General features: G+C 35.1%; 3 protein-coding genes across 3 annotated transcripts; all 3 read left to right on the top strand.

The window, feature by feature from the left end:
* Nucleotides 1–1,991: 1,991 nt before the first annotated feature.
* LOC120329609 (beta-1-syntrophin-like) lies at nucleotides 1,992–14,364 on the top strand. The gene is made up of 11 exons (XM_039396317.2): nucleotides 1,992–2,270; nucleotides 3,658–3,857; nucleotides 4,214–4,448; nucleotides 4,936–5,019; nucleotides 5,587–5,727; nucleotides 6,557–6,658; nucleotides 8,585–8,724; nucleotides 9,737–9,847; nucleotides 10,541–10,632; nucleotides 11,498–11,691; nucleotides 12,225–14,364. Exons 1-11 carry the CDS (start codon nucleotides 2,109–2,111, stop codon nucleotides 12,324–12,326), a joined length of 1,563 nt encoding a protein of 520 aa, XP_039252251.2. The 5' UTR covers nucleotides 1,992–2,108; the 3' UTR covers nucleotides 12,327–14,364.
* A 1,484-nt stretch (nucleotides 14,365–15,848) lies between these two features.
* Nucleotides 15,849–16,748, top strand: LOC120330075 (cytochrome c oxidase subunit 7C, mitochondrial-like). The gene is made up of 2 exons (XM_078118246.1): nucleotides 15,849–16,040; nucleotides 16,577–16,748. Exons 1-2 carry the CDS (start codon nucleotides 15,919–15,921, stop codon nucleotides 16,683–16,685), a joined length of 231 nt encoding a protein of 76 aa, XP_077974372.1. The 5' UTR covers nucleotides 15,849–15,918; the 3' UTR covers nucleotides 16,686–16,748.
* A 3,150-nt stretch (nucleotides 16,749–19,898) lies between these two features.
* Nucleotides 19,899–24,174, top strand: LOC120329682 (uncharacterized). Its single transcript, XM_078118596.1, has 5 exons — nucleotides 19,899–20,389; nucleotides 20,986–21,105; nucleotides 21,946–22,396; nucleotides 22,635–22,745; nucleotides 22,937–24,174. The coding sequence occupies exons 1-3, from the start codon at nucleotides 20,244–20,246 to the stop codon at nucleotides 22,151–22,153; spliced, it is 474 nt and encodes a 157-aa protein (XP_077974722.1). The 5' UTR covers nucleotides 19,899–20,243; the 3' UTR covers nucleotides 22,154–22,396; nucleotides 22,635–22,745; nucleotides 22,937–24,174.
* Nucleotides 24,175–26,260: the final 2,086 nt, after the last annotated feature.

Below are 26,260 nucleotides of genomic sequence, written 5' to 3'. Positions count from 1 at the left end.
TTGTTTATTATATAACTACTAATTTTTCAATGCGACCGACTGAGTCCTTTTTGCAATTAACATAACCGCATCGTGTTCTGTGTAAACTTCAACATAAAATATGACAGGTAGTAGTGGCGCAAAATCGATTAGACGAAAAACTAAAGGCATCGTTTTATGAATCCTATGAGGTCTGATATTTCTCCAAAATTTCGTTATATTTTTATTTTTAATAGAAACACGATTTTTAATCCGCCAAGCATGACGACACACCAATTTGATGCGACGCTACGCTAATCGCTCTTTTGTTTATTATATTTAGTTATTTTCTATTATTGGACACGTAAGTGGACATAACGATCGCTTTGCATTTTATGCTGGCACTCTTCTTCTTATTATTCGATTTCTTCTTGATATCGCTTTTCTCATTGATTACTGGGCCATTTGCTTTGAAATTTTCAGTGGTTGAAGATGGAATTTTTCCCTAGAAGGCTATTACTTTTATTTATTTCAAATATTTCGGTGAGCTGCATCGAATTCGTTTTTTTGAGTGCTACGACGTCTTCCGAATTTACGTGTTCATATATTTGTGCGTAGCTCTCTTGTATTTTATGCACTTCAATTGCTGAAGATTTTTTAATGTGACAATTATTTGTAAGGGGTTTCAGTTCCGGTAATTGGCGCATCCTGCTACTCGCTTCGAACACTAACCATTGCCTTATTTTTATTTACTACTAAATCCGAGTCATCCAAAAACAAACCCCACGATGACTCCCGTCCTGGTGCTGACAGCACCTTTTCAAATAACCAAAATTTGACTTCTACTGCAGCTGTCGGCTCCGTAAAAAGTAAATTTTGACCATAAAAAAATTTGAATTATAGTTGTTTTTGTCGTTGTTGAGAAAAAATGGGATTCAACTAATGGATTTATTCATATTCCATTTACAGTACTTGTGCAATGGCTGAAGCCAAAAATGAAGGCTATATTTTTTTCCTGTTGCACCCGATATCTCATCCAAAATCTTGCTGTTTAATTTATAGGTGTTGAGAAGACTGATAAGCAGATTCTTTACAGATCACCAACTTGAGTGTCTTTGTATAAATTCAATGTTTACAAATTGAGCATTTACTCTAACATGAACACATTTAGCATGAACACATTTAATCTAAAGTAAGTCCAACTCCTGGAAAATATGTTAATACAACCAAATGCTCCAATCAGTTAAATAGAAAATGACACAAACATGTTTGATACAGGTAAGGAGAAATGGCATAGAAACAGGATGGGAGAAATGGCATAATGCAATAATGGGTACATTTTTTTAAGAAAGATAGAGAATTTTAATTCCATCACTTTTTTCTGCTTCGTCATGCTTGTTTATCGACTTTTTCAGGTGCCCAGCTAATAGGTTATTAAGGGTACCTACTACCTACCGATGCTCGACTTTCGTGTGTGTAAATATATATTTGGACAAATCTCTCTTGTTGACGTCTGTAGAAAAATTTGAATTTATTGGACACGTCAGTGTACATAACGATTGTTGCAATATTATGTTGTTGTTCTTGTTTTTTTTTTTGTCTCCTTCGTCATGATAAAATCGCTCTTCTCTTCGAATACTGGACCAATTTGCTTTGAAATTTTCAGTGGTTAAAGATTGATTTTTCACGTCAGAAGGCTTTTACTTTTACTTAATTAAAAAAATTCTGTGGACTTTAAAAGATTCGTTTTTTATGTGTCAGAAGAAAAAATAGCGACCTTGTGACGTGTTCATATATTTGAGCATAGCTCTCTTGTTTCAGTTTTTATTATTAATTTTTCAGTGGTCGTCACTTCTAGAATTCACAATTTACGATCCATACTTCTTACTTATAGGAGATGAGAATTTAAGAATCCGGGGAGCTTGAAATTTGATTCCACCTCAAACACTAGCAAATGCTCTAAAACTCCGGCGTCGACTCGCGACCACTTTGTCGTTATAATTCCCCAGGAAATTGAAATCGCCAGTGGGGGTCACAGAGTCTCAATATATTTACAAATTCCGCATTTTTCGGGACAGAGATGACTTTTTAGTCCAAAGCTTTGCAATCCTGTTGCTCGTGTCATCCCCGTGAGTTGTTTTATTACGAGAATGACGTCCCGTGCGTCCCATGATATCATGCCTACAGAGGCTGAAATTCTGACGCAAGGACAATGGTGCCCTGTTAATATTGATGTGCAAGCACTGCACGTTCGGATTAAACTGAGCAGTGAATTAAGGAAAGATTCAGATTCAAATCAAAGTTCTTCCACGGTGAGAAATGGTTTTTATTTCGGGACATTTTTGGGTTATGATAAATTTTGCTTATCGGTCTACAGGTCTGCGCGACTGGGGTCTCATGTAGTTTCGTACCTAACATACTTCTAGTAGGCATAGCATGACAATTTTTTGATATGTCAATCTAACCCCCATCTGACTACGCCATCCAAAAATTACGTCACTACGACATCACAATCACGTCATAGAGCTTGCCAAATATAAGTACGATCGCCCGAAATGGCATTGGCGCCGACGATAAAGAACTGACTGACGTTTTCGATCTCTCTCCTATCGGAATCGTTGCGACGAGAAAACGAGAGAAATAACTGTTTGATTTAGGGTGCTCGTTTGCGCGTCTTGGATGGCAGTTCATATAGTTTGAAGGGCTCTATTACGTTACTGTGACGTCGTAATGATGTAATTTTTGAATGATGTAGTCAGGTGGGGGTTAGGATTGATACGTGAAAAAATTGTCATGCTACGTCTACTAGAAGTATGTTAGGTACGAAACTACATGAGACCCCGCGACTGTTTTACATTCAAATATACATTTAAATTTCATTCGCCAGTTTGTACAGAGCAATGCTTATAGTTTTTCTGCTCTATGATTAACGGGTCTAGTATAGTTTAGTACCACAAGTACTTCCAGTGGGCGTAGCATAACGACTTTTGCATATGTTATTCCTAACCCTCATCTGACTATGCCATCCAAAAATTATGTCACTTCGACGTCACCATCACGTCATAGGGATTGCCAAAGTATAATTACGATCGTCCACAATGGCATATGCGCCGACGATAAGAACTTGCTAAAGCCGGCGATCTCTCTCCTATCGCGATCGTTGCGACGAGAAAACGAGAGAAATATCTTGCTCGATTTCGGGTTATCGTCTGCGCGTTTTGGACGACCACCCGCATACTTCGGTGGGCCTTATTACGTCACTGTGATGCAGGAATGACGTAATTTTTCGGTGACGTAGTCAGATGGGGGTTAGGATTGACATATGCAAAAATTGTTGAGCCAGTCCAACTAGAAGTGGATGTGGTACTAAACTATACCAGATCTGGATTAACTTGGAGCATAATATGTTTATTTATGCCATTACATCGTACTTCTGTGCTTTGTTTATTCCAATAAAGTAGTGAGCTAGTGTAGTTTCGTACCTCAAGTACTTCTAGTGGGCGTAGCATAACAATTTTTACATATAATATTCCTTACCCCCACCTGACTGCCTCATCCAAAAATTACATCACTACGACAGCACAGTAACTTAATAAGGCCCTTTAAACTATAAGAACTGCCCACTAATGCACTAAAAGTACTTGAGGTACACAACTACACAAGACCCAATATTCAACAATAGCGAAATATATTTTTCAGGCAACATCACAAATTCCAACAGATGGCTCCTTTTCTCCAATAACAGTTCCTGAAACAGTTGATTATATTCCGAGTTCTGAGGAAGTATCAGATCAACCTCGTGTGGTCAATGTATTAAAGCAAGATGCCGGTGGATTGGGAATTAGTATCAAAGGAGGCAGTGAAAATGGAATGCCAATATTAATAAGCAAAGTTTTCAAGTAAAAAAATCAACTTATAATATTTTGTATTTGACTATAATCATTTTATAAATATTTGTGATTATTTTGACAACTCATGCCTCTATGATTTCATTTTAATGTTAATCATACCCCATTCTTCATTTTTTCCGATTGTTAAACAGTAAAATCACAGTTAAATCAATAAAGGTGACCAAACTATAAAAATCTTGATTTTTTTATTTAGGGGTCTCGTTTTGAACATTGAATTTAGGTCAACCCTACTTACTGTATAACAATTATTTCAACTTATTGTTTCAACTTTTGAAAATATTCTTGTAATCAAACAAAAAAAGTTGTTCAAACTTCAAATCACAAATTTTTCAATCATTCTGCAGGGGTCTAGCAGCTGACAACACAAAGCAACTATTTGTTGGTGATTGTATAATGTCAGTGAATGAAGAAAGTTTGCAAAATGTAACGCATGATGAAGCCGTCACTGTTTTGAAAAACAGTGGGAAATCTGTACAATTAGAAGTTCGTTTTATGAAAGAAGTTACACCGTTCTTCAGGAAAGGAAGAGTTTTAATGGATATTGGTTGGGATTTACAACCTCCTTACGCTGATCTGCAGGTATTTGATATAGAGGGCTAAATGTTACTTATTTATGCCCAATACCATGTCAGACGAGACAAAAATAATTAGTGCGCCCAACTTCGCAGATTTTATTTATACTTATATATATATCCAGAAAACATACCCAGAAAAACTTGAAGATTGCCATTTTTCATGACCGAGATTTTACTTAGTATATATATATATGCCATATAACTCATGGAATGAATACTTTTCTCTTTAATAGGATATTTTTGAGAGATCTTTTTATCCATCTATCCCTGAATATGATAACTCGTTCATTGATAAGGCTTATTGCTTATTATTAATTTAATGCTATTTCTGAATGGTTTTACTAAAGGGTATTTTGTACATAAATCTTCAAATTTTTCTTGAAAGCTGAGTAACGAGGTTTTATTTTGTGTATTGGATAGTCCTTCTATTGAATTTCTTTTTCGGAAGGGACAAATGTTATTTCTAATGCATATATTCAACCTTATTACAGAACGGGCTAGATCAGTCAGTGTCAGAAAGACAAATTCCATTGAAGTTAAGTTATGTTACAAGGGATTTAACGGTCACTGATCAGGTGGGTTCACACTGCTTTATTACACATTCTATTAGGAGATATATCCATGCAAAGCACACTATTGCTGGTCGTCTTAGTGAGATTGTATGGTTTTGTGTTGTACTAATACCTAATTCTTGGTAACAATTTTTATCTAACTTGAATTCCTTTTTTTAAAATGATGAAAAAAATTAAATCATACAAAAATGTATTCAAAAAATAAAAAAATTCAAAATTGTATCGTGAAAAATTTCATTCATAATTTACTTTTTATATTTTTAGTTGATTTAGTTTTTGGTCATTCCATGAATTGTAGCTTCCTATATAACAGTGGCTGCTTGTACACAGCCTGGACGTGAATAAGCATTGCATTTTATTAAAAAAAATCTCGAGAGAAACCTGAATGCAATTTAAAGTTTGCAATGGATGTATTTTTTTTTTACACTTTTAAAAATCAAAAATATTCCTAACTTCGAATATTATCTATAATAGGCCTACCAATTTTTGTAAAAATACTAGTATTTTCAGCTATTTTTGAGTGAGACTGATAATAATGTTTTGAAATTTTGGTGTTCCTCTTTTTTTCAGGGTAATAGAGTGATTGAAATCCATTCACCTGATGGTAGAAATTCATGTATAATCAGGTTCAGTGAACGGGAGACCGCAATTATATGGTTCGAACATTTACATAAGATATCATTCCAAGCAACACAACATGCTGTTGTACAGGTGCGATATTTATATAATCAATTATTAATGTTTATAGAGATAAAAGGAAATTTTTATATTTTTGAATGTAATTCAAATGCTTGATTATCTGTTTTACTTTCATCTTTAAATAAGTTTTCAAAATCGTTAGTCGTTCTCTGAAATTGGGGTATATTTGACCGATCTTTGTTCATATATGTATAATGAAAAATGTTGAATTTTTGATAACTTTTACGTATATATATCCAAAATTTCTGAATAGTACCGGTAATTGACGATTTCTTGTATTGTGTTATCCTGAGCTGTGCAACACAATTAGGATAATGAGAAAGTTGAAGAGAAAGGCATTTCATGATTATATAGTACATCATAACCTATGGTTCGAAAATGCTCTTTGCAATGCTTTTAAATACACATGATCATGAACTTTGACAGAAGGTGTATTTGATGCTTCTTGTTGACATTTATTTTTGTATAGTAGAACTACACTTTTATGATCTTCATGGAACAGTAAGAAAATATATTGCAGATGTGAAGTTTTCTATGAAAGTTATGCACAAAATTTTGTTTTTGAAAACTTCATGATTTCTTGATTTTGTAATTAGACCTTGACTTGACCTATGGATCGTTTTGCTATTTTGTCGGTGTTGCGATAAAAAATTGTCTGGAAACTAGCTAGGCAGGTCTACTAAAAATCAACTAGAAACCATACTACCTTTATTATATTATGTTAATGTCTTCGATCATTACTCTCTTTATGCTTAACAATTGTTTAGATACTTTGGGGCCTTACTGCTCAAATTATTTGCATTCTTTGTACAACAAATTATCTGTTTTATGTTATATTTAGGCAAACTTGATACTGAATTCAAGTGATGACAGAGGAGACTCGGAAAAAGTCAAACAATTAATGTTGAAACAAATCAGGTTCATGGGATGGCTTTCTGAACAGGTTGGTTAGTGCCGGTAGTGTTAATTAGACTATGCATAGATTATGATGAATATCCAGGCTGGTATTTCTTGAACTATTGTGGCCCATTGCTCTTCTATTGAAATACCTGGCTTTGATTTTAATAATGAGTTACGATTAATTATTCCATGTGTCACATTTGATAATGAAAGCCGGCAAAGAAAAAGCAAAAGAATAAATTCTTCACAGTCGAAGAATTAATCACAGGCAATTGTCCTGGCGAAAGGTACTTGATTGTTCTGTGGATTGAGTTTTTCAAGTTTCCTTGTTTCAAGTGACAATATTTCATGAAACAATTAGCAGCTCATTATCAAGTCTTAATAAAGTGGTAATTTTGTATTCTCACCTCTGTGAGTTGATACTGGAGAATAACCCAATGAATTGATTTAATTATGCGAAAAATAATTTTTTAATCCTTTTGAGATGGTCAAATAAAGCTAATTTTATTTACATTGAAAATTGGTGAAATTTTATATAAGAATTTAGAATATTGGAAATTTGAAAATTTATATCTTCAAGCTGAAATATCAATGGAGTGAAATTGTTATTCCATCACTGGGTTATTTAGGATCCTACTTATCCGAGATGTCTCCAAATAATTATTAAAAAACTTATTGAAAATCACCTAGGTCGTCCATCTCATTAAAAAAAAACACAATATACTATGATTAGTTGATTGATAAATTGATTTTTTTTTTCATCTACGCTTTCATATATTCCCTTGGGAGGAGGGGGCAGTCGTGGTAAATGAAAGTGTGAGTTCATCCTATTTAATTTCAGCCAAACTGCAATTATATCTTTTACCTGTTTTTTTTTGTTAAATATTACGGTATGTATTTTAGTTAGAACATGATCGATATTTCATATTCGAAAAAAATATATATTCCAAATTTAGGCATCCCTGAATTGTTCTCTTGTATTGGTAATTTATGGTTCACCATGCCATATTTCTCTTAGTTATAATTCAGTTTCTAGTATTTTGGCTTTTGTCTGTGACCAATATGTGTGATCTCATGGGTCACGTTTGTTGTTATTGGCAGTAAAATATTGTTTATACAAGAAATCAATTAAACAAACATTTTATGAATATGATATCGCCTCAATTTCACATAGTAATAGGGTGCCATGTTAGTTCTGGTATTTTATTATATTGAAATATCAGCAACCGTCTGCTCAACAAATCTATATATTTAAACAGTTAAAAATCATAAATAAAAACTGTAATTGTTAGCCCCCAATGCAAATTTATCCAGTATTTAAAATTATGTTTAAGATACGCCTTTTGTTATGAAAGATGATGTCTAGTTCTTTTCAACGTTATTGCTAATCCTTATGAGTAAGAAGTATGGTACTTTTCACGATTTTCTTTAATATTTTATGGACTCTGAAGCACATGCTTTATGCACTGTCATATTATATTAGATTTTGTATCACACTTTTATGAGCTTCATTCAACAAGCAACGACTTCCTTTATTGGATCTAATACTGATAATTGGCAATAATTGATTTGCTCAATAGTTCAGGGAAATGTTTTCCTAGTTGATTAGGGACAGAGGATAGAATCTAATGGTTGTTGATTGATTGTATATTAGAAGCTATGTCTTCAATACTTATTAAAAACTTTTTTTCAAATGAAAATTGCAGTCGTCGCCTTTTTTTTCATTTCATATTTTTAATGAAAAGTTCTCATTCCGAACATAACTCTGTTCAGACAGCCACTGAGTGGGGGTTATTTGAAAGGGCCAGAAGCTCTTCTAAACAGAAGATGTTTAACGACCTCAATATAGTCAGATACTATATGCTTCAACCACTATTTTTTCTTCTGTAGGATTTTAATAATCTTAAATATTTTTTATTCTATTCTCCGTTATACAATTTCATCAATTTATATTAAACATTTTTTTTAGATTTGCACAGACACACAGACAATGTATAAACCAGTGTTTGTCGCTGTAACAGATAAAGAAATTTTAATTTATGATTTTGTGCCTTGGACTAGCGAAGATTGGTCAATTCCATTTCTGAGTTTACCATTACTAGCTACGAGGTAAGGGTTACATGTAATAAAAAATTTTAAATCCATGCAAAAATAGATTTTTCAAGTTTGTTAGCGGATGTCTGAAGAACTTAATAATTGTATTTGAGTTGGTGATATTCAATACAGTAAATAAATAATATTATTAATAATTTGAAATATTGTATTTCCAAACTTTATTATGTTGCTGGGATATAAAATAGACTTATTAATTCCACTTCTGACATGTAAAAAAGAATCAATTTAAATAATCTATTCTGTATTACCAATTTACCAACTTCAATTTTTATTAATTTTTTATTGATCTTTCGGCATATTTAAATTGGCGATGCAAACATAATTAGAATCTAACTCTAGCTACAGTACCATCATTAAATTAATTCATATCGAAGAATGCTAAAATGACAGTATTTTGTTAAAAATGTAAACCAACTACAAGAATTTGAAAATATTGTGTTTGCCTCATGTTTACTGTGTTTGGTAGCAGGACAAATTCTTGCGGTTTCTCTGGAATTCTGTGTATTTTGACCATAAACATAGTATTAGGTCTTGATCGGTATTGATATTTTTACGATTATTCGTGGTTGGCCACAGGGTGATTTTGTTGAAATTCCACATTTTAATTGATGGCATATCGTCTGTTGTATTAATAGCGTACTGGATTTAGTTCAGCATTGTAATTGAAGATCAGATGTCTCCTAAAAGCATAAATTGACAATTGGCACATTGTGCTAAGCCCTGAGCCCGCACAACTGATGATTTTTAGTGGTTGTACATGTTGAAATCCCATGTACGATATTTATGTGCGAGAGGATTGCTTGGACCCTCACGATCACAGGGTGGATCATGTAACCTTTAATCAGTTACAGCTTTTTCTATCACCAAAGCCAATGCACATGGAAGCAATTGATAACTATTGTTGTACCCAATTTGGACTGCGGGTTCCTCTTCCCTGGGATAAATATACAAATCCTATCATCATCAGTGTTATGGCAGAATATTTTCATTTTTTTCTTCTGTTCAGGCTTGTTCACAAACAAAATGCAGAAAATGGTGGAATATCACATTCATTCGATAATATTATGTTTAGTGTAAGAACTGGTTCAAGGGAAGGAATCGAAATGCACACATTCAAGTAAGCCGTGATATCAAAATTGTTTATAACAGTTAAATTTTTGAAACACTGTTTGTTATTTGTCTCTAATGATCTCAGAAGCAAAGTTCATGCACATTTATTTACTTTGGCACGATAAGATGCCGTTCCTGTCTTACATTGCATCAAAAATATTTGCTGAAGGGCATTACTGCTGATAATCATTATGTAAATATATGCATCAGGTTTCATGTACTTTTATTATCAGGTAAACATGGTTGTTACTTATTCACATACATAGAAGTCTTTCACATATATACTGAATTAGAATTTGGAGCCATTAATAAATTTGTACATCATGAATCATGATGATTATGTTATGATATTCAACTGCAGTCATTGCCTCTGGATCCAATAATCTAGCGAAAATTTTTTAAATTTTAGGTGGATGATATTTTGATAGCTTAATAAATATGGCAGGACCACCCTTTTGATTTCCCTGTCTTGTATGAAATTATTGTTTTTCACAGTGCATAAGGCGTGCTTCAAATACGTTTTTCTCGGAAATTAATCGTGCACCCTATAAGCTGGCACGCCTGATGTAACGGTTGTGCCTTATGTACGAATAAAAACCCAATCTAAGCGATTTATTGACAGTACGCCTAATGGTCCGTAAAATACGATAAACAAAATTTATGCCAACCTTTATATAAGCCCTATTCAACTCTGTTTCAGATGCGGTACACAAGAACATTTTAAACGATGGAAACAAGCAATTATAAGAAGTTGTCATCGTGCTGTAGAAATTATGAAAGAAATAACAATAAGTGAGTTATCAGCCAAATAATTTGAAATTTTAACATACATCATTGTAGGGATGTCCAAATATAAATTATTTCTTGTTCTGGACACATTCTAAAATAAATAATACTGAATATCGAATAAATTTGGTCATTTCAACAGAAGCACATTTTGAATGTATATTCAATGACACTGATTTGAAAATATGAGGAATATTTAGATAAACAGTGATTTGACTCGTTTTAGATTTTTAATAGTTTTCAGAAATTTAATGAAGGCAAGCCTATTTGATCATAACGTGAGACTTACTGAATGATAATTTTGTTGGTACCATGCAAACTGTTGATGTACTTTTTTTATATGATGTATTTATGTGTCCTTTGCTTCAAACAAGCCTCTGCATGATAAGCCAGCAATATGAAGCGAACTACGAGGATCTTTTTAGTTTGGCATTTCCTACCCAATTTATTACTCTCGGGGTGAGGTGGTGGGCATGGAATTTGAGCCTAAGAGTTTAAACTGAGATATCATTATACCGGGCATAGCCGGGAATTTCCAAAGGTGGAAGGGGGGTTCTGAACTTCCTAATTGCCCCAGCTAGCCGTTCCAGCCAATGGTTTTCAGGAGTCATTACAGTCAAAAAAATCAATTTAAGCTACGAAAAATTATTGCTATGTATGATACAGAAAAGTTCCGACCCGCAAAACCACCCCCATGGGTACGCCCCTGTCATCATACTCAAGTCTAACACTTCAACCACTAATCCAATGATTTAGAATCAAAATTGGGTTCCCACCAGGATATTTGATTTTTTTTCTTTAATATATTTCTAATTGTTTATCGCCCTTTCAACCACAGCTCTTATATATCCTCATATTTTTCTCTGTCTAGAAATCCAATGGAAAGAACGTGAAGCTCGTTTGACAATACATTGGGAAAATGGATTCACTTTACGTGCACTTCCACTAGGATTACTGGATGTAGAGTCTGCTCCTGTAATATGGGAACATCCTTTCCGAGATCTGAGGCATTCGTCTGATGATGGAAAAAGAATTTTGACACTGGATTTTGGAAAAGGACCAGAGGTTGGTTTTGTTTTATTGTAGAGTATGGTATTGTTCGTGATTTCCTACACTTACCAGTTACCATACACAGTCTGGGACCCGCTGCAAGGTCCCAATTTCTTCAAGTATATACTGATTTATATAGTATCCAAACTCTCAGTCATTAAAAAATGACTGTGGTTTAGACTTTCCATGGTTGACAAAAATTCTGACTCCAGGGCGAAGGAAATTTGTTTCAATCGACTCTATCTCCCAACTCTAAGAAAACGAAATTTTGGCCAAGAACTTTGGCGGTGCAAGTCTGTATTTTAGTCTGTTGGGAATGCTAAGTCAACTTGATGCTTTTTGTGTTTTCGTCGAAAAATTTTGACTCAAAAATTCTGACTACAAATAATTCAAAATTTTTACCTATACTCTCAATTCACACTGAGTCGGAGAAAATGACTCCGGCTCAAACTCCAATATTTATAGAAGCATATCGAAGTCGTCATTGCTGCCCTCTGTATCAACAATATATTTTTGTATGCTCATAAATGTATGTTTCTTTGTTCCAGGAATTTGACCTTGGATCCTGTCCAAAGCCCATCGTGTTTGTTCTTCATAATTTTCTATCAGCAAAGGTTACAAGAATGGGATTGATGACACAAGTTTCGTGATTGATTGAAACGATTCGATAACGTCAATAATATGAAGATAGAGCAATATTTTTATATATTTTCAGTCTTTAGAAAGCAAGGGTAATGACACTAAAGAATTACTATAGCATGACATACACCTAAAACGATTTTCAAAATAGTATTTCCAACTCATAAACCAGAAACAAAGATTGCAATGCAATTTTATCTCATTCAGTCTTTCATTATGCAAAAACAGTCTCATGTATTCCATTTCCTTCGACGTATCCAACCATGATTTATAAAAACGACCAATATTGATAAACAGCATACATGATACTGTAGCAGGATACTCACTCAAATTGTAATATAACTCATTCCTTTACAAATCATATCTTCAATCTTCTCAGGCATGTCAACTAATTGTATATTATTTTAGTGTTTTCGATCTTACCTTGTGTTTATGATATTTTTTCTATTTTTGTGGCTTTTTATTAGTATTTTAGCCAAAAATCGCATTTGTTTGCCCATTATTCAATTAAATGTAATCCAATTTTTAAAATATTTTAATTTTATGTATTAATATTATGTAATGAAAATATTATATTTCAAGGTGATGATTTATTTCTGCATTTTGTTGATTGTTTTGTAAAAAAATAGTTCAAAAAATTTGCCAAACGCCAACTTTTTTGAAATGAACAAAATATCAAATTTGGATCCTCACTATTTGGATCAGTTACAAAAAATGACACTGTTTGAAATCAAATATTAAAAATTATAATTTTTTGTATTACTACTTTGAACCTGGCGTCATAAGTTATCAATCCATTGTTTAACCCGGTGCTCTTCAAACTTCTTTCATCACGACCCACATTGCGCAGCCAAATTTTTTCGTGACTCCCAGGAACTAAACTAAAAATAAAGTTGAATTTAATATTACGGAAACGAATAAAAAAAATAAATAATCTTTCAAATTTGATCGATATTTTGTTTTAATATGAGTTAGTGTAGAAAAAGTTTTTATCATGCACCCCATTGAGCCCTTTCGCTACCCACTGGGTCGGGACCACCAGTTTGAAGAGCCCTGTTTTAACCCATGCCTGTAACCCTACCTATATTTTAAACGCTATGTCATACATGAAGAATTTTTTACAGAAATAATAATAATTTGCACAGAACGGTTGGGTATAATGAAGGTTGATGTACCTTATTAAGTATTGCCATACAGTATCTGACAGTGTATTGGTAATGCATCCTGCTTACCATGACGAATATATCAGCATTTGCTGTGTTCCTGCAAAATGGTTACAAGATATATACAACACGCAATATATTTTTGATTTGTTGACACTACAAAAAAAAATTAATAAATTTATGTTCGCACCACTGGTACCTTCTCAATTTTTGGAGGATGTCTCATAACATCATGTCACTCTGTAGTTCTGAAAAATGGCCCCAAATAGGACCCTGACCTTCACATCAATTCTGTACAATTTTTTTATAAACGTTGCACTATTACAAACTATGTACAATAGTTTTATTAGATCTTGTTAATTTTAATTGTTACAAAGTGTCCTCTTTATTTTTACCTATGATGATCTCTCGATTTTGCGTTGCCAGCAAATTTTTTCAGAAAGTTAGTTCGAGCTTAGCGTTGCCATATTGAGCAACTGCAATCCATTCTCATCCAAACTCTTTTATTGAACAATTTAGTCCAGAATAATAAAAATGCTCTAATTCAAGATAAAATTTAGCTCCAAGACAATAATCTTTCGAAAACGAAAGCATTTCCAACAAACTTCGAACTGCTTAGGATTGGCTGGAGCTCCTGCAAAACTAAATTACATTTTACCTCCCAAATGTCTTGATTTATGTGCATGTTTAATTTTCCATTATTATTTTATTGGTATTATAGCCTTTTCAAATGTAATATTTCCAGTGTTCAAATTATTTGAGATCTCTGTATTATTCTGGTAATTTTTTCTATTTAATCTTTTTGCTTCTGCTCAAATCACTTTTCTTTATTTTGTGTTGTTGGGAAGTGCATGCATCAATAAACAATCAAAGATTTTTTGCAGCATCAGTCTCGTTTTACTGTCAATGTAGATGTAATTCATTCGAGGAAATTCTGAAATATTTCATGACACCGAAAAGAATTGTATTAAGTTATTGTTTTTAAAAAAGCAGGTTCGTTGGGTTTGCGCGTGAATGCCAGAGTTACCCACGTAATTTTGCGCCATCGTTTTTTCTTTTACCGTGTGCTCAAAACGGTACAAAATACTTTGTGTAAAAGTAATTACAAAAATAACCAATGGCTTTGCTGACATGGCTTTAGTCTCCGTGCCACCCTTTGTGAAGAGGCCAATACAAGTGTCCGATATCTCACAACTTTTGAGCAAAAAGTCATTTTTAAAATGCTCATTCGAATTACAGTTACGGTATCTGTGGTGCGCATAATAACAAGAGTTCATATTGTTGATGAATACTGGTCTAGATACTATAGGTCCAAGAAGTGAGAAACATGGTCGCAAGTTCAGTGTTCCTTGACTGAGTGTGATGCCATTCGACATACCGGTGATTCAGTAGCCATTATGTGAGGTTTACTAAAGATGTTTAGAAATACCAAAACTTGGTCGTAGGAACTTCTATTCAGCTTGAAGTTTCATATATTATATCCCACTGTATGGACAAGATGGCCCTACTCTGCGTGTCCTAACCCCAGTACTAATTACCCTATTTTAGAGAGTAGTTTCAACTGTTCTCCTTCAGATTGGTTATTTTTTAGGTAATAAACAAGGAAATCGATGCTCAGGGAAATACAAATGTTAAGCAATAGGGTATTGTTGCACACTAAATATTGTATTTCATATGATTTTAATAACAAACACTAGACTAGACATCAAAAAAGCCAAAACGCCAAACGGAAATTATGACGCCAAACGTGTTTTAAAAAGAGCCAAATTGTTAAACTTGGCGTTAAAAAAGCCGATATGAGTATGACAACCCTGAGGTACGAGACTAGTTACATTGTGACTCAATAATGCCGATTGACATGATGCCAACACTTTACGTCCAGCCTTCTCATAGATCAGCGACGAGGATCACAAGAGAAACTGTTAAGACAGTGAACGTCTAAATCACCCCTGAAAATTGACAAATTAGCCCGTTAACGATGACCCAAAGTTTGGAAACCACTTTTAAGTTTATTTATAAGCTAAAAATGATTTATATATGAGTGGACATCTGGCAACTATACAATCTCTGACCGGAGTCTTCTTGACTCTGACGTATGAATGAGAGGTAGAAGTGATGAGGGTTCGCTGGGTGAGTGAAATGAAGCTATTCCGCCGATTGAGAGCGGACAACATCATTTTGTTTTAGTCTATTTGATAGGTAGCTTAAGCGAAGCAAATGTACGCATTCTATATCAATGGTGATCTATGTTTAAAATGCAAAGCCGGTATGTAACAGTAAGTACTGATTAACGTTCATCAAAATTGCTTTGGATACAGCGTTAAAGGGAATGTGAGCCCGATAACACCTCCAATTACCGGCATTGCTTTAATAACCTCCTTTTTGATTATAACATCCAGCATATAAAACTATATCGATAGAGTTAATATCGTCATATGCTATGTTGACAAGACGCTTTGCACCGATCGTCCGAAGGGGTTTCTCCACAACTATCAGGAGAAACGGGGGACATGGAAAACCGACTGCACAAGACATGCTTCCGTTTGATCCTTTCCAGAACCGGTAAGCCTCAGTAGTAGTGAAAAACCCAACGACATTTCTATTTATATTGCATTTTCTGCAAAGTAGGTCATTATTGAAATGTGTATTGCACGAAGTACAAGCTGTTCATACATTCACAATGTCGACTAGAACCCAAGCAGGTATGCATGTTAAATGATAAAAATCCTTTGTTCGGAAAAGGCAGCGAGCTCAAAAGTCGACTTATTATAAGTAATATAAGGAGATAGGGTGACCGTACATTTGAACCCATGTGTATATCCGCGGGTTCAATTTATATGCAGGGGGTTAAAACCCATGGGTTAGGGTTAGTATGGGTTCAAATATCCGCAAAACAAAAAAATTTCCATATGTGCAATAGTATGCAGGTGCAATTGTCGTGGGTTCAAATGCACGGGAACCGTAATAATAAAATGAGGACAAATACGACTTAAAACTTCGACAACTTTTACACGGTACAATTTGCAAGCCTACGATTAGTTTTGATTTTTTTGAGAATAATTTTGTTTTGATAATTAATATTTAACTCATTTTTATAGATACAAACTTCTGATCAAGATGAGCATATATATTGGAACAGCATTCTCTCTACCATTTTTCGCTGTATATTTCCAACTTAGAAAAAAATATGGCGAAGAAACACAGTGACGGATTTGTCAATGGCTTTACTGTTGGGCTTACATTTTGAAATAAAATTTAACTTAATTTGAAGTTGAAAAAATTAGTTATATCGTGGGCTGCAGATATAGTTGGGCAAAGATTATCAGACATTCAGGAAGTATAGGATTTTCCTATTTATTCCGGGGCAGGGAAAAGCTGATAAGACGGGTTAATTGATCATATGATAAACCACGGCCTCTCAACAGGGACTTGATAGGGCAGGAAGCCGTAACCGACCAGTGAGTCAACGGCGACGAGTAGTCCAGCAATCCTCTCATACATAATTATTTATAATAATTCGAACCTGCGAATCTAAACAGGGTGATTAGACGTGGGATTGCGAAATGTAACAGACAAAATGTATTCATGCCAGTGCGACCCGTGTCTATTGTACTTTGCGCTAGGAAGGATTAGCACCAGCAGTTCTTTATTCTTAGAAACTATCGGGTCCATCTCACTCCTATGTTCACTTACGTCTTACGCCATGAATGAGCGTAACAAACAATGAGGTTCTAATATCATTTCTAGCAAATCAGTCATTCGAATTGACCAATTTAAGTGCCTGGTATTTGAACCTTTACTTCTAGAATGAAACAAAAATAAGGACACATGTCAAAATACAGACGTTTCCTAGAAAAAAGGGCAAAAAAGTCTCTAAGACAGAACCCTTCCATATAAGGACAAGTTTTAGAAATAAGGATGTTATGGCAGCCCTGTTTATAAGTATATATATATATATATAGCCTATGACATAGGTCGGCAACCCCTGGCACGCGTGCCAATTGTGGCACGAGAGAGGATTTCTTACGGCACGCCAAGTGATTTGAGGCAGATTCAGGTATTTATTTTAGAATATTTATTATTGAACAAAAATTAACAATTCGACAAATTAATTGAAAAGCATGCAATATTTAACTGCAATCGACGAGAGGCCGAAATCTGTACGGGAAACCAGTGTAATTAAGTATGTGCGGTGCGTTGTTGCCACATTTCGCTTCTTCCGGAAAAACTATGATCAGAGGTCGAAATCTGTACGGGAAATCAGTGTAGATAAGCATGTGCGTGCAGTGGTGCCAGATTTGGCTACTTTCGGAAACGCTTCGCTACTTAAAACTACTCGTTTAACTACTTGCGACTTTTCATACTACTGTTAGGTTACTTTTTGCTATGTAAAAATCGTGTAATATTGAATATTATATTATTAATTCTTACTTTCGGGCAACTTTTCGTACAGCTTTTTGCTAAAATCGCGATTGTTTTTTAGTCAGAGTGACGCGTTAGGCTGTAAACACTTTTAGGTTGGTGTTTATTCTCCCTGATTCAAAAACATTATTTAACGACAACGATAATAATTACTTTCTTTTTCTACTTGTCCAGAATTGTGAATTTATTGAGAGTTAATGAACAATAATCGGCGGCGAGTTGCTTAAGTCAAATAAAGGAGTCAAACGGCGACGCAATTTTTTTCATCGAACAGCGGCAATATAAAATATCAAAAACAAAACCCTGAACAATTTGTTGTAGCTGGCCCGCGACAGATCAAAAATGCTTCTTTAGGCATTGTAACTTGCACAATTTCGTATGCCTATGGCACACATACAGTGAGTTTGAGCGGCGTTGAGAATCATAACGTCACTAAAATCGAAACACAGTTAATTGTGCGCGGATTTTTCTATTTTACTTGCCGTCGGAAATTTTCGTGTTAATATCATACGATTCATATTATAAGGATAGAAACGCTACTTTTTTCCGAGTCGTGGCGATATATGAGATTAGTAATTAGTATATATATTCAATCAATTTCTAACTAAAATAAATTTTATTTTATTGCAGACTTAGGAATTTTTCTAACGGTTTCATCTTAAAAATAATCTGAGTGGCAGCATTGCGATAGAGCGGAGTCATTGTTGCAAGTACATCTTAGATTTGTCGAGTTCGCAAAATGGCAAAAATACGGATCTATATTGTTGACGCAAACGCGGTTTAAATTGAAGACAATTAAATTATAATAAAGCAAGACCTTTTAAATATGGCCGTATCGGTCATGGATTGATTATCTCGCACAGCAGATAAATAATTATTATCCGTCGAAAAAGTCGTTCCGCGGGGATTTCGAGGAGATAAATATGTATTTTTGATTTACTGATATATATACTTCATATGTATTTAATTGTACTCTACGAGATTTTTATTACAGATCTTGAGATTCCTCTAACGGCGATAACGAACTCGTAAGATCACAAAAAAGTATCCACGCTGAATACAATCACGCATGTCTATCTCATATTTAATACACCAACAGATTGAGCGGTATTTCAGACAAGTAATGTTTATATTTTGACACAAGAAGACGGAACCGCGAGTTACGTTGGACACAATTATATCAATATAGAAGAAAATTTTATAGATTCTCGTAGCTGTCCTGAATTGAATATTTTACGGTATACGCTGAAAAAGTCGGCTCTTTTTATGAACGCGTAATCGCGGCGACTGTTTCAGAATGAAATGGAAATTTCCGATTTTGAACCCCCCCTTTTGAAAATCCTGGCTGTGCGCTTGGCTGGCTGGCTACCTCACGGAAGCCAAGATTTTCATCATTTCAGCGTGAGCTACATGTAGCCCTAACAAAGATGATGGGATAAATTTTATCTTATTTAGTATTGTCGCGTTCACATTGTTTCTGGCTACAAAACTAATCGTGAGTGACCTTTATACCTATGTCCTAAGTCGTGCAAAGACAGGTCGAAGGTAGAAATAGTAGTAAGCTAATTTCCATGCACGTAATCTTATAAAATAAATTTGTTTTTTATCCGTTTACTATTCAAATCAGGTAGTTGACTATGCAAACCAAACATAAGAATGTTTGGCACGCGAAGGTGCTCATTATTCATAAAATAATAACTTCACTACTACTGAGGCTTACCGGTTCTGGAAAGGATCAAACGGAAGCATGTCTTGTGAGTTCAAAAGGTTGCCGACCCTTGGCCTATGTTATCAAAATCTCAAATTTCACTATGCGATGTTACCGACGCGTCGCATTGTTTCCATACAATTTGAAAAAATATGCCACTACGTCAATTTTGTGACCTCAAACTTGTCGGTAGGCTATTTACTTTCTGAACTAGTGATGTTCATCAGACATTTATATTGAGTAACAAACTCAGTTGATTGGACCGTAAATATATACTAATTGGACAAATAAAAGACTTATACTTTTTTCCAATGTTTTTTTTTCTGGAATTTGAAAATAACGTATTGAACTAGAATAGAATACAGAAATCAGCATAAATAATTAGGGCGGTGCGGCGTAGATTTGTGACTGATTGTCAGTCCACTTTTATGGCCCGCACCAACATCGTGCATACCGAGGTTCGAGCAAGCTGTGAAGTAATATTTTTGAGGCAGGCGTATTCATACTATTGATCCTCGTAAAATGTTACGTTCTTTAGTGACACGGTCGGTTAGACACCGTCGTTGTGTATAATATCCACCAGTGACTGCGTCGCGTTACCAATTTTAGTCTTCCGGACATGTTTCTCGGGTACAATGGAGTTGGGAGTAATTGATTTCGCCAAATGTAAAATAAACTTTTCTCAGCCTACGTACGAAGATTTAAAAAAAGTTGGTGAAGAAATTTATGAAGCATTTTCAACGATTGGTTTTGTGTATTTAAAAGATACGGGAATTTCAGAGTACGTGTACTGCTTTCTGAATATTGATTAGGCATATTTGTAAACTTAATAATGTATAGTCATATATCAAATGCACAGATTGACAGATGAGTTAACGTGCAATTTCCGTCTAATTGACGTGGCTGCATATTAGAAGCAAGATAATTATCCGCAGTTTGAATGTTATTTTGACTTGAACTTTTGTTGTTTGATAATTGATTGGCTGTGAAGTACATGAACATGCACAGGATAAGAACGAATAAAAAATAGAGACGAGCTAAACACAGCAATACCTACGTAATTGACTAGTTGCCTGTACATTGACGGGCCATCCAACAACGCACATATTTTTAGAAACCATAAATTGGAGACAGTCATTTCACAAAGGCAAATGATATTCACTTGATCTTTAGATACATGTAAAACGTTGTGCTGTGATGTGACTCATAAAATAAGGTGTAACTTTTTATTCCATTGCAACATACTATATTTGAGTCTTCATACTATGAAGTATGAACGCATGTAAAAAATATGCGATTATTAATTTATTCGTGCCTTAGTGTATATTTTAGGATTTGGCCATTCTATTTACTTATATTTATAATTTGATGTTTTAGTGATGAAGCGGCTGAAGTTCACAAAGTATCGAAGGAATTCTTTGATCTTAATGATGATATTAAGCTCAAATATACACTTAACCAAAACTTGTTTGGATATGTTGCCCCGGGCGTAGAGAAGTATGCAAGTATTTTATTCGTCATTGTTAGTTCCTATAGTCATAATTCGCAAGACAAAAGAAAATTATTTGGCGTACTTTCGGTATCTGCTTTGAATTAAACAAATAAATCTTCGTTCAATGTTATTGTTTGTTTCTTCGCGCGAACATGCTACCAAACGAGTTCAATACAATTAGATACAATTACACGTGTTGTCAAGGTACTTTGCTTTTCTTATTGTACATAGGATACCAAAAATTTATTGCAAACGGGCCTAAACGTCGATCGCAACGCCAATACGGGTTGGTTTGATGACAGTTTAAATATTTTGTCTAGTATTACTGGTCTCGAATTAGACCTTAAATTCCATTTTGCTAAATTGCTGTTGGCTGGCAATTGACATGGGATGAAACTATTTTGGCTAAGTAGCGCCCAGTAAATGGTCCTTGTCAAAACGTGCAAAAACAGTGAAAAGTCGCCAAAAACCATTAGAAAGCTTGTCAAAACGTGCAAAAAGGTACGTATGTACGCGGTGAAGGCATCGCGCCGGTGCTGTGACGAATATATTTGAACAATATTGTCTGTTTTTACATTTGTGATGTAAGCAAAAGTATTCGGAAGAATCTAATTGATTCATCTTTCAATTGCATATTTAAGTTTCTACAACTAACTTAAGTGATTTGACTTCAAATCATATTTTATATTTCAAATAAATACTTATTTGGGTTCATTTTCACGCTTGGGTTTCTGTATTAAGGTCATGTCAGATATACCTTAAGAACATTTATATATTTGTGTGTATATTTGTGTCTCTTAATCCCAATAACATTTTACATCCTGATTAACTGTTTTTTTTTGCAGTAATGACCCGACAAAGCCTGGAGAATATAAGGAATCTTTTGATGTTTCGGGACCAGGCCTTGCTTCGCCGGATTCAAAATGGCCTGATGAGGATCTTCCTGGATTTTCAGACACTCTGAAGAATTTTACAAAAAAGCTAGGACAATTGGCTATGAGAATTATCGAAGCGCTTTCGATCGGAATGAAAATTAAGGCAAGTGACTTGTGATAATGAACGTGTTCCGTCGTGTTTTCTCCGCTAATTACATGACTTATTTTTCAGGATGTGGCATATCTTCAAAAACGCCATTCTCGAATCAACAATGTGAAAAATATAACAACTCTGAGATCTTTATACTATCCAGTGATACCAAAGGACTACGTAATAAAAGACGGAGAAATGAGATTGGGGGAACACACCGATTTCGGATCTTTTACGATTTTATTTCAAGATTTCGTAGGCGGTCTTCAGGTGATGATTTGATATTATTGAATATGTCTATTTTGATTCCGCTATTGCCTCACTTATAAACTGGCACCCAACAACCTTGTTCATAATATGCACACAGATTTCGATTTATAATATTAGAAACCAATTCATCAAAGTTTTTAAAGTTTCATTGTTTTCTCAATTTCAAGACTTTTGCGTGTTCTATCAACGAGTAACAATTATAAGAATTGGTCCAGGTTAAATTGCCTTTTTCTATCAGGTTATGCGTCAAGATGGAACATTCATTGAAGCAAAATCTATCCCAGGCACTGCTCTTGTCAATATTGGAGACTGTTTGCAATTCTGGACAAAAGGGAAATTGAAATCCACGGTAAGGAGCCGAGAAACCCTTTATTACAGCATTTATTTAGAAAGATATTGCAAAACAGATTCTAAACGCTGGAAAATCTAGTACAATTTCAACTGACTTTCACTACAAAATTCTTTCTCGTTTTACGGCTCGTTATGGCTAGTAAAATCGATTATTTCCGTGTTCACAATACCAGTCTATTGTTTGATTAGATTCACCGTATTCCGATGCCAGAAGTAGACGGACCAATGAACAAGAAAAGAAGTTCGCTGGTATATTTTGTAATGCCTGATCATGAAGCCGAGTTGTCAGAAATTGAATGTGAAGGCGTCGTTTTATCGCCAGATACAAACGACACACCTACAATTGCACTGGAACATTTGCAGAAGAAATATGCGGAAGTAAACATGCCTATACCAAATTAAGAGTTGGCATAGACGAAGAAAATGCTTTGCATTACTTTTTTGTTAAACCTGATTTATGGAGACAATTGTATACACCAGTGTGGCCCAAACCCTGGCATACTGGCCAGATGCTCACTGCAAGGAAAACATATTTTTTAGCGCTTTAGGGTATTTATTAGGGCATTATTAGACCTCAACTCAGTTTGAATACACGAAGAATATTTTCGGGAGGGAAAAGTGTTCCGATCCCTACCACGACGTTCTAACCATCAAATGATTCGAATATTTCACTCGGTCTAATGTGTAATTGAAAAGGAACCCGGAAGGTAATTCAGCATCGTCTCAAAGCTGCGACATAACCTGCCAAGATTATTGTAACCAGTGCTGGATTACCCATCTAAGCAAAATAAGCATGTGCTTAGGGCACCAAGGGATAGAAGACACTACAGAAAAGGCACCAAATTCTTCAGTGCTATTAAAAGCCTCTAAAATGCATGATCTTGCCCGGAAACTAATAACCCACGAGCCATACATTCTGTCGACACAAACACGCGTGGTAAATTATCCGATTAGATCTAGTTTTGATTAGCATTTTCCCGACTTCGTTAAATATCAAATTTGATCCGTTTTTTGTAACACTGATTCCTCCATATTGCAGTCAATCGGTTATTTTTAAGATCATTGGTAAAAAATTCCAATATATATCTGAAATAGAATCCCAAAAATGCATTTATTTCAGTAGAATTGAAAACTGATTGACCATACTTTGCATTGATTAGCTTAAATTTTATTATAATCCGGGTGAAGATGGCGTGTAGCCACTTTATTTCTTGGAACATCAAAATAATTTGATTCAATTAGCATTGATCATATTGTAAATGCTTATACTTCAACAATGTTTTTTTCATATCAAGTTCTTTGACATGAACTACTTTGTGCATTTATATCAATATCCAACATAATAACAACCTCAACCTCAAGATATCTCAGAAATAACTATATTTACTCTTTATACATTAATAAATATTCTTTATTTGACAGTCAAATTCATAAAGACAACACGTCATTTTTACTTTCTCGGTATGAGTTACAGTTATTCTTCTCCGAAAACTTGGAAGGGAGAGCATGTAGACACTTCATTTCTTGGAACATCAAAATAATTTAATTTATGTGAAAATACCGAAAAACATAATTAATTAATACTAAAATTACAATTATAAATTTCGTGAAATTCATGTTCGGAAGTTATTGGGTTTCGGACCAGCCAATTTAAAACTAAGATTTCATTTTCCTGTTGAAGTTCAACCAATTTAAATTCAAAATTACGACTACTCTATACTGCCGGAGGCTATTGTCAGGTTGGCATCTTGGGACAAAACAGTTGTCGGCCAAAACTCGTGTCACAATCAACAATTATTGTGTCGTGAGATCTTATACATACAGACCAGTGCCCTCGGCATAGCTTCAGAATAAATAGAAAAGTACATCACACACATAATTTCCTGCGTTTAATGTCTCGATCCTCGTCAGTAATGGTTGCTCAGGGGAAGCGTAGAGACATGGTCAAGCAACCAGGTCAGGTGAAAGAATGGGTTCGAACCCCAAAGGGTAGACCGTGTAGTAGGATAGGACCAGTAGACAGGACAGGTTATCGAGGGAAGATGAGGAGCCGGCGGACAGGAGAGAGCAGCAAAGACGCAATAAGTTAGCGAAGCTAGCAGCAGGCCATTCATGAAAAACAGAAAAAGTGATCATCAGGGAGCAGAACTCAACGAGGCGCTGCGTCATGGAACACCAGCAGTCAAGAAAAAGAGCCGACAGACGGCAGAGCAAGTAGCGGAAACCCAGAGCAAGGACAAACCGAAACCAGCAGCGGCCCCAAGCACAATGTGAAGTCAAGGTAACAGAGAAAGAGTGAGTGTCGTGGGAAACGAGGCACGCTGCCAGGTCACACCAGCAGTCAAGGGAGGTGACGAGTACCAATTATACCAACGAGTCACCGCGTCAGGTCACACACATTCAGGGGATGCGGATGCCAAGGAAAAAGATACTAAAACAGAGGCACCGTGTCAGGTCATACATACCAGCAGTCAACGACGGAAGCTGGCAGACAGGATTAGTAAGCACGCCAGATAGGGTAGCAGCGGAAAGAATAACAAAAACGCTGAAGCCGTAAAACTGAAATGAAAGTAGTCGAAAGGAGAGCAAAAGTAATAACAATGAGTGGTGGGGGACCGAACCCAAAACGAGGCACGGCGTCGGACGGGAGCCGACAGGCAGGGGGAAAAAATTGAATTGGGCCGAAAACTGAACCAGGCAGGGGTGGACCGGCATCGGCCGCAAGCCCTTAAAAAAGTAGTGGGCCGCGAAGCCAGCAAGCACGTGAGTCGAATATGGAATTATAGAGATGATCAAGACCGACCGAAGTTTGAAAATAAAGCAGTCAGGGACAACATAGAAGAGCAGCGAGACAGGGAAAACTTAAAAGGAAAATCAGCGAGGTAGCCGAGCAGGCAGAGAAATCAAGTCCATTGAAATTAGATAGATACGATGCCATCTGTAGACAAAATAAACGAGGTTATGTTAAAAAATATAACTCAATGAGGTTTTAGTTGCAGCAGCAGTCAATGAAAATTAGAGAGATGCAAGCTGGGATAAACCATTAAAGCAAAGTAAGCACGTGCTGCTCAGTATGGCACCAAGTGAAAGGGGGCACCAGATTAAAATTTCCATATACGATTTTCAATGGTGTATCAATATTGTCGATGTCGAAATAAAGTTTTCGAGTATCACCTTAATCCTTTATAATATTGTTTGTGAGTATGACTCTGTTTTCAGTGAACAAATGATGTGAATTAATCAAAACTTGGGCCTCAATTAGTTATGAATACTAAAACTTTTAGATAACATAGAACACCAGTTAATATCATTTTTATACATAAAGCACCAAAATCTTAAGAGCGTGGTGCCTCTAAAAAGCATGAACCGGCCCTGAATGTAACCCATTACACGAAGCTTGGTAGAAATTATCTTCTATCTAATTCCAATTGCATCCATGTGTCAAATTGGTTTAACCCTCTTTGCAAAAAGTTTTTTTTTCAGTTTTGAAAAACCCTATAAATGTCTCCAACG

This window comes from Styela clava, chromosome 12 (assembly GCF_964204865.1).
Source record: "Styela clava chromosome 12, kaStyClav1.hap1.2, whole genome shotgun sequence".
NCBI classification, from domain to species: domain Eukaryota; kingdom Metazoa; phylum Chordata; class Ascidiacea; order Stolidobranchia; family Styelidae; genus Styela; species Styela clava.
The sequence above is the reverse complement of the archived record's forward strand: the minus strand, read 5'-3'. Positions and strand labels throughout refer to the sequence as shown.

Excerpts from the sequence above, each read along its gene's own strand:
- LOC120329609 (XM_039396317.2), top strand. The coding sequence starts at position 2,109 with ATGACGTCCCGTGCGTCCCATGATATCATGCCTACAGAGGCTGAAATT. Across the intron at positions 2,271-3,657 it reads CAAATCAAAGTTCTTCCACG|GCAACATCACAAATTCCAAC; the intron begins GTGAGAAATGGT and ends TATATTTTTCAG. Across the intron at positions 4,449-4,935 it reads CTCCTTACGCTGATCTGCAG|AACGGGCTAGATCAGTCAGT; the intron begins GTATTTGATATA and ends ACCTTATTACAG.
- LOC120329682 (XM_078118596.1), top strand. The coding sequence starts at position 20,244 with ATGGAGTTGGGAGTAATTGATTTCGCCAAATGTAAAATAAACTTTTCT. Across the intron at positions 20,390-20,985 it reads AAAGATACGGGAATTTCAGA|TGATGAAGCGGCTGAAGTTC; the intron begins GTACGTGTACTG and ends TTGATGTTTTAG. Across the intron at positions 21,106-21,945 it reads GTTGCCCCGGGCGTAGAGAA|TAATGACCCGACAAAGCCTG; the intron begins GTATGCAAGTAT and ends TTTTTTTTGCAG.
- LOC120330075 (XM_078118246.1), top strand. The coding sequence starts at position 15,919 with ATGTTGACAAGACGCTTTGCACCGATCGTCCGAAGGGGTTTCTCCACA. Across the intron at positions 16,041-16,576 it reads TTTGATCCTTTCCAGAACCG|ATACAAACTTCTGATCAAGA; the intron begins GTAAGCCTCAGT and ends TCATTTTTATAG.